Here is an 8242-nt window from a genome sequence, read left to right as displayed (position 1 = left end):
ACTGGTGGCTCAGTGGTAAAGAATCCACCTGCCAATGCAAGAGACTCAGGCTCGATCCCTGGGTCAGAAAGATCCCCTGGAGAAGGAAATGGCAACTCACTCCAGTATTCTTGCCTGGGAAATCCCATGGGCAGAGGAGCCTGGTGGGCTACAGTTCATGGGGTCACAAAAGAGTCCCACAGGACTTGGAAACTAAACAAAACAACACTTTTATTGAGATATAATATGCATAAAGAAAAATGTGCAAATACACATGTACAGCTGAAAATTTTCACGAGTTTTCCAGAAGCCTTCCTTCTGCTCCTTTCTCATCTCTATTCATTACTTCCAGGAAAATTTCATTCTTATTCCCAACAGCACAGACCAGTTGTGCTTTAGTGGGTTTTTTTTGTTTGTTTGTTTGTTTTGGTTTGCGTTCTTTAACTTTTTATTTATTTGGCAGCACATCCCAGCACGCAGGATCTTAGTTACCTGACCAGGAATTGAAACCACAGCCCCTGCATTGGAAACATTGAGTCTTAACCACTGGACCAGCAGGGAAGTCCTAGTTTGGGGCCTTTAAAATAGATGGATTGATGTAATATGTCCTCTTTTATCTCTGGGTTCCTTTGCTCACCACTAGGTTGGTGGAAATCACCCAGATTGTTGCATGTAGCTGCCTGAAATTCATATGTCCATTATGTATTCACACTCATGGCTATTGGGTGGGCAAAAGTTTTTTTCTGTGCTCAGTCACATCCAATTCTTTGTGACCCGGTGGACCATAGCCTGCCAAGCTCTTCTGTCCATGGAACTTTTCCAGGCAAGAATACTGGAGTGGGTCACCATTTCCTACTGCAGGGGACCTTCTCCATCCAGTGATCGAAACCACGTCTCTTGTGTCTCCTGCATTGGCAGGCCGATTCTTTACCACTAGTGCCACCTGGGAAGCCCTCTCTGTAAAGGGCCAGACAGCAAATGCGGTCGGCTTTGTGGGTCATTATGGACACTGCCATGACGTCTCAACTCTGTGAGTGACTTCGTAAAAGCAGCCATAGATGGTATCTTCAAAAGTGGGCATGCCTGTGATTTGAGAAAATTTGATGTGCACTCTGGACTAAATATTAAGTTTCTGTCAATGATTTAAAAATGTAAACACTGTTTGGCAGTCCCTCGAAAAGTTAAACATAGAATTGCTATAGTCACCATAGTGAAGTCGCTCAGTCGTGTCCGACTCTTTGCAACCCCATGGACTGTAGCCTATCAGGCTCCTCCCTCCATGGGATTTTCCAGGCAAGAGTACTAGAGTGGATTGCCATTTCCTTCTCCAGGGGATCTTCCCAACCCAGGGATTGAACCCAGGTCTCCCACATTCCAGGCAGACGCTTTAACCTCTGAGCCACCAGGGAAGCTCAGCAATTCCACTCCTGGGTTTAAGGACCCAGCAATTCCACTCCTGGGTTTAAGCCTAAAATAATTGAAAGCAGTCACTTGAAGGAAACTTGTGGTCCCAAGTTCAGAGCAATATCCTTGGCAATAGCCAGAAGGTAGAAACAGGACTTTCCTAGTGGTCCAGTGGTTAAGCATCTGCCTGCTAATGCAGGTGACACAGGTTTGATCCCTGGTCGGGGAAGATCCCACATGCCATGGAGCAGTGAAGTCCATGTGCCGCAAGTACTGAAGCCCACGTGCTTAGAGCCCATGCTCCACAAGAGAAGCCACTGCAATGAGAAGCCCACTCACCGCAACTGGAGAGTAGCCCCCGCTCACCAAAACTAGAGAAAGCCTGTGTGCAGCAACAAAGATCCAATGCAGCCAAAAAAAAAAAAAAAAAATTCACTGAAAAGAAACATTTTTTTTAAAGGTGGAAACAACCTAACTGTCCATCAACAAATGGATGACACACAAAATCCAGTGTGTACATAAAATTGAATATTAGCCTGAAAAAGGAATGAGGTTTTGATCCATGCTACAACATGGATGAATGTTTAAATGTTATGCTAGTGAAATAAGTCAGGCACAGAAGGGTAACTATCCTAGGATTCCACTTATTTGTGGTATAAATAGGCAAATTCATAGGAACAGAAAGTAGATTAGAGGTTACCAGGGACTTCAGGAAGAGGAAGTGGGAGTTAGTGTTTATGGGTAAAGTCAGTTTAGAATGATTAAAAAAAAAATTGTGGAAATGGACAGAGGTGATGATTACACAACACCGTGTGTGACTGAAATCAAGCCACACTCCCTTTAAAGGCTCTGGGAAAGAATCAGTTCTGGAGTTCTTCCAGCTTCTCGTGGCTGCTGGCATCCTTTTGCTTTTGGCCACAACAGTCCCGTGTCTGCCTCGGTGGTTGCTCCATCTTAGTGCCGATGAACCGTACACTTGAAAATGGTACATTTTATGTTATGTGTGTTTTACCACAGTATTTAAAAAATCCATGTTGGAAACAAAAACAAACCAAAACAATGTAAAAACCATTCTTAGCTCATGGGTTGTACAAAAATAGATGGTGGGCAAAGCTCCCTGGTGGTCCAGTGATTAAGAGTCCGAGCTTCCACTGCAGAGGGTACCGGTATTCCATCCCTGGTTGGGGAACTATGCCATACATGATGCATGGTGTAGCCAAAAAGAAAAAGAAAGATGGTGGGCTAGATCTAGCCCATGGGCCATAGTTTGACAACTTCAGTTGTCCATTATTCCTTTGAAGAAATAAATCATGGTTTTATTTTCTATTGTGATAGGCATTTGGGAATGAACATGGCATGTAGTTCTTTTTTTTAAAGATTTATTTGTCTATTGGCTGGGCTGGGTCTTCATTGCTGCACTAGGACTTTCTCTAGTTGCAGTGAGGTGGGAGTTACTTTCTAGTTTCAGTGCTTGGGCTTCTCATTAGAGTGGCTTCTCGTTGCGGAGCACAGGCTCTAAGTTCGAGGGCTCAGTATTTGCAGAATGTGAGTTCTGGGGTTGTGGCACACGGGCAGAGTTGCTTTGAGGCATGTGGGATCTTCCAGGACCAGCGATCGATCTGGTGTCTCCTGCATTGCAAGGCAGATCCTTAACGATTGGACCACCAGGGAAGCCCAGCATGCAGTTCTTACACAAGGACATGGCTCTGGTCACGTGTGTGTGCCCTCCCACCGCTCCACATAAGCTGGTTTCTCTCTCTGCTCTTCTGACTATGGTTATTCCACCAGGTACTATCTTCCGGACCAGCCCCCAGCCTAGATGAGGGCAGGGAAGGCTCTGGAAGGCGGAGTCTGTGGCATTACTAGGTCCCTGGACTCTACCCCGGGGGCTTCCTCTTAGCCCCGGATGTGGAAAGGGAGGCCCAGGATGCCAAGGGTCTTAGCCAAGACAGGAAGCTGTACAGCCGGCAGCCTTAAAGAGGGAGCGGAGGCAGGGGCGCAGAATTAGTGTTCAAAATTTGGCCTGCTGAGTCCACAGAGAGGGTAAGTGACAGCTGCTCCTGCCTGTAGGGGCAAAGCTGGGTCTCCAGCCCCATCCTCAGTTGGGACCCACAGCTCCCAATTCCACATGCTCTGTGGGTCTGAGCTTCCCCAGGATGGGGAGGGGTAGACCCAGCTGGGGGTTTCTTGGGTTTTTTTCTTGCAGCACCTGCAGGATGAAGGCTCTCTCCTTCCTCTTCATCCCAGTCCTGGGGCTGCTGGTGTGTGGCCAGTCGCTGTGCCCCATAGATAAAGCCATCAGTGAGAAGATCCAGGAGGTCACCACCTCCCTAGGTGAGAACCCTCCCATCCAACCTCAGCCAGGCCCTCAGGGGCCTCTCTGATTCCTGACATGGAGCGAACATCAGGCCAGCCCCAACCCCAACCAAATCTCAACCCCAAACCCAACCCAACGCCAATCTCCACTGGTTTCCACCTCTAACTACAGCTCAAAACCCTCCTCCCTCAAAAACGCCCACTCAGGACAGAATCCTTGGAGGTGGGGAGTTCCCGACCTACTGGGCCTTCCCCAGGGGCGTTTTCTTGACCCTCTGCCCATCTCCAAACCACCAGGGCCTAGGCAGCATGAGAAGGGGGTTGGGGCAGCTTGGTCTCACAGTTACTTTGCATCACCCCTTCCCGCAGTTCCTGGGGCAGTAAGGATCACTGGCCTGGACTGCCGGAGTGTCACCTCTAGAGGGTCCCTGGTCACCTGCCCTTCAGGTAGGTACAGAACTCCGTTGTCCAGTCTCCTGGCTCTATTCTCAGCACCCCATATCCCCCTCCACTGTGTTTAGGTTCCATTTCTCTAGAACCACGGAGCCCCAGCCTCTAATTCCTTAATATCCTGGTCTGCACTCCCGGCCTTGTCCCTTCCCCCAACTCCCAGGCCCCATTTCCTCAGGAACACTGGTGTCCAGGCCCCCAGCATCCCTGCCACCCACGCTGCCAGCCCCCTGGAAGCGCAAACTCAAAGCTTCTGGTTCGGGGTCCAAGCTCTCTCCTCCTTGCTCCCCCTCGCAGGCTTCGCCGTCACTGGCTGCACGTGTGGCTCCGCCTGTGGCTCGTGGGACGTACGTGCTGAGACCACGTGCCACTGCCAGTGCGCTGGCATGGACTGGACTGGAGCTCGCTGCTGCCGCCTGCATATCCAGTAGCCTAAGACTGCGCTTGCGCGGTGCAGGCCTGGGGGGCGTGGCCAGGCATTTGGGGGCGGGTCATATCTCTGAAGGGCCGGGCCAGGCCCCGGCTGGAAATAAACCTCTTTGAGATGATGGGGAGGGCCCGGGCCCTGAGCTGTGTCTTCTGTGGGGTGTGGGTGACTGAGCTGGCGTCTCCAAAAAGAGCAAGGTGCATCAGCACCGGAGAGGGTGGGGGAGCAACCGCAACTTTTCTTCTCCCCATTCCGCCCTCCTCCCTTGTTGTCCGCAACTTCTATTTTTGAAAATGGGGCCCTAACTTCCTTTAATGACATCCACACTCAAGGCTCATGGTCTTCGTCAAAGGAGAAGACAGTGTTAGACTATTTTTGTGGGGGGCCTCTCTGCACGGCATGTGGGATCTTAGTTCCCTGACTGACCAGTTATGGAACCCGTGCCTTTTGCAGTGGAAGCTGGGGAGTCTTAACCACTGGACCGTCAGGGAAGTCCCGTAGTATTACCTTTGAGGCCACCTTGACGGCCACACGAGGGTCCTAGGCCTCCTGGGAAGTTGCTGGGTTATTCTCCCCCACAATGATGCCTCTTTGGGGATCTGGGTCTGGACAGGACAGGAACCACCCCACCCCCACCAACCCCTACCCCACATATGCTCCAGAGCCTCAAGTCATGAGCAGCCTCAGGGTCAGGGTGCATCCCTATTCATCGCTGTACCCAGAGACCTGAGCTCCATCCCTCACTCCCCACCTGCAACAGGGACATTCGTTCCTATTCCTCATGAACATTCAAATGTGACAACACGGGTAGGGGATTTGTTGGCTCTTTGGTATATCCTGCTTAGAAGAGAGAATGGCACATTGAAGGTGTTCAGGAAATGTCCGTTGAATAAATAACCAGACACACAGGTGAATACACCACCTAGGTACACATGCTACACCTATATACACAGTGACACATGCCTTGTGCACACAAAATACACAACCCAGTTACCACGGTCACACAAGGACGCCACGCCCTATAGACACACACATGCCAACTGTGGGGAGGGAACTAGGGACACAGGAACTCTTGTGTGCCTTGGATGGACTCTCGTGCTCTCAACATCAAGTCCCCATCCCAGCCTGGATGACGTTGGTCTCAGTCTGGAGTCAATGCCCCAGAAGAGAAATACTCAGCACCACTGGGGGCACAAATCCAGGTGATTCAAGGTCCAGTTTCCTGAGAACCCTAACCCAGGAGTCTTAAAATCCAGTCCCTGAGAGATGCAGACAGAGACTTCAGAACACTTGGTGCCCAGGTTTAAGAGGGACCCCAGACTTAAATAGCACAGTCCCCAGCAGCACACTCCAGAGGCTGAAGAATGGGTGACAGGGTGGGTTTCTGGTTTTCAGGATGATTTAGACTCTTACCACTGACAACCACCCCCCATGGTGGTACACCACCCCGCCCCCACTGGTTGCAATGATCGAGAACTGAGATCACGAACACTCCTGGTGCCCATGGAATCCACTACATGCCAATCCAGGGATTCCCCTCCCAGGTCCTCCCCCTTAAAACACTTTGGCCTTGGGGTTGGAGTGGGATCACAGAGTCAGAAATGTGTTAAGGACCAGAGAGGGCAAGCATAGTTCCTTGCCCATCCTGCCCCTCACTGTCCCCAGACTCTCATGTGAATGCCTCTGTCTTTAAGACCTACAATTGTCCCCTTGTATCTGGACCTCAAGAAGGGCCTCTTTTGAGCTCTCAGTTCCAACACAGTCTTCCTCCTGTCCCAGAGTGTAGACTTCAAAAGTCTCTTTCCTCATTTGCTAACTGCACAGCCCCCTGTGAGAGTTGAACTTTGGTGCTGGAGAATATTCTTTTTTTTTTTTTTTTTTTAAGATTTTACTCCATTTGGCGGCACCAATAGGTGTTCTGGAGCCAATCCAGGACAAAATAACAGCCAGACTTGAAGATGGGACGCCAAAAACGGAATGGGGCTAGCAAGTGGAAGAATAGAGACTCAGCCCCACTAGCTAGTTACCTGGAGAATATTCTTGAGAGTCCCTTGGACAGCAAGGATCTCAAACCAATCAATCCTAAAGGAAATCAACCCTGAATATTCATTGGAAGGACTGATGCTGAAGCTGAAGCTCCAATCCTTTGGCCTCCTGATGTGAAGAACTAACTCATTAGAAAAGACCCTGATGCCAGGAAAGATTGAGGGCAGGAGGAGAAGGGGGCGAAAGAGGATGAGATTGTTGGATGGCATCATGGACTCAATGGATATGAGTTTAAGCAAACTCCCGGAGATAGGGAAGGACAGGGAAGCCTGGCATGCTGCAGTCCCTGGGGTTGCAGAGTCGGCCACGACTGAGTGACTGAACAACAGCCCCCTATAGTAGCCAAGATTGTTGGTTGCCAGCCCCCCAGACCCCACCTCAATCTGCTGCTACTGCTAAGTCACTTCAGTTGTGTCTGACTCTGTGTGACCCCATAGATGGCAGCCCACCAGGCTCCCCGTCCCTGGGATTCTCCAGGCAAGAACACTGGAGTGGGTTGCCATTTCCTTCTCCAGTGCATGAAAGTGAAAAGTGAAAGTGAAGTCGCTCAGTCATGTCCGACTCCTAGGGACCCCATGGACTGCAGCCCACCAGGCTCCTCTGTCTATGGGATTTGCCAGGCAAGAGTACTGGGGTGGGTTGCCATTGCCTTCTCCCATATTTATTATATCATATCATAATATATATTTATGATATATAAATATATATTTATATACCATAAATATATTATACATTATACATTTATTAATAGTTTAAAATCTCTTCAGTTTTTCTGTAAGAAAAACTTTTCGTAAGAGGAGGTTAATGTTTAGTAATTAATGTTTTAAAATCTTATTTTATTTAGAAATGACCTAGCTATTTAACAAACTTTTATTATTTAGTTTAGTACAACTCTAGAAGTTTAAGTTATTCCAATCCTAAGAGATTATTTTAGATTATAATAACAGATTATAATAATATTCTATTAAAATATAATTATTTTTAATAGAGTTCATCTAAAAGTTTTTATCATATATATATATATATATATATATATATATATATCTCGAGCTAAAATGAAAGGACATTTTCTGGATTACCTAAATGAGAGGCTCGGGTTCAGAACAACAGACTCAGGAATGACTGAATCCAGGGTTTCAGACAATGTCTCCGGGACTCGACTCCTTGTCATGTCTGCTTTCCTTACTGTTGACCTCACTTTTAGGCAAGTTCTTCCCTGCCGAGGCTCCAGGCTTATATCCCGGCAGTCTGACAGAAGTGGGAAAGAGAGAATGCCCCTTCACCTGGTTAACCCAACAAAAGCCCCAGGCCTGGGTTTCATTGGTTGAGTCTGGCTCCTTTGCCCACCCGCTCTGCGCCACATCTTGGTCTTTGATTGGCTGGACCTAGATCATTATTTAAAGAAAATTCAGACTGTTGCCCCATGAAAGCATCGGGTCAGCCAACCCCATGGAGTCCTCTTAGGCCACCATGACACCGTTGCTTGTGGGTCTTCAGTTCTGGGGCTACCTTTTTCTCCAAGTCCAGAGGGCTGTACCCTGGTTTTGGCCTCATTTTAGTCAGGGAAATGTGCAATGCTGCAGACCCGCCCCCTATGCCTGTCCATCAGAGCAGAGTCAG

General features: G+C 48.8%; 1 protein-coding gene across 1 annotated transcript; it reads left to right on the top strand.

Annotated features, from left to right (window-relative positions):
* Window positions 1-3235: 3235 nt before the first annotated feature.
* Window positions 3236-4697, top strand: RETN (resistin). The gene is made up of 4 exons (XM_027548854.1): window positions 3236-3426; window positions 3590-3717; window positions 4069-4146; window positions 4447-4697. Exons 2-4 carry the CDS (start codon window positions 3600-3602, stop codon window positions 4578-4580), a joined length of 330 nt encoding a protein of 109 aa, XP_027404655.1. The 5' UTR covers window positions 3236-3426; window positions 3590-3599; the 3' UTR covers window positions 4581-4697.
* The last annotated feature ends 3545 nt before the right edge of the window (window positions 4698-8242 follow it).

This window comes from Bos indicus x Bos taurus, chromosome 7 (genome assembly GCF_003369695.1).
Source record: "Bos indicus x Bos taurus breed Angus x Brahman F1 hybrid chromosome 7, Bos_hybrid_MaternalHap_v2.0, whole genome shotgun sequence".
In the NCBI taxonomy this organism is placed as follows: Eukaryota; Metazoa; Chordata; class Mammalia; order Artiodactyla; family Bovidae; genus Bos; species Bos indicus x Bos taurus.
The sequence above is the reverse complement of the archived record's forward strand: the minus strand, read 5'-3'. Positions and strand labels throughout refer to the sequence as shown.

Coding starts and splice junctions, on each gene's coding strand:
- RETN (XM_027548854.1), top strand. CDS start 3,600: ATGAAGGCTCTCTCCTTCCTCTTCATCCCAGTCCTGGGGCTGCTGGTG. Junction 3,718..4,068: donor GGAGGTCACCACCTCCCTAG/GTGAGAACCCTC, acceptor CCCTTCCCGCAG/TTCCTGGGGCAGTAAGGATC. Junction 4,147..4,446: donor CCTGGTCACCTGCCCTTCAG/GTAGGTACAGAA, acceptor TCCCCCTCGCAG/GCTTCGCCGTCACTGGCTGC.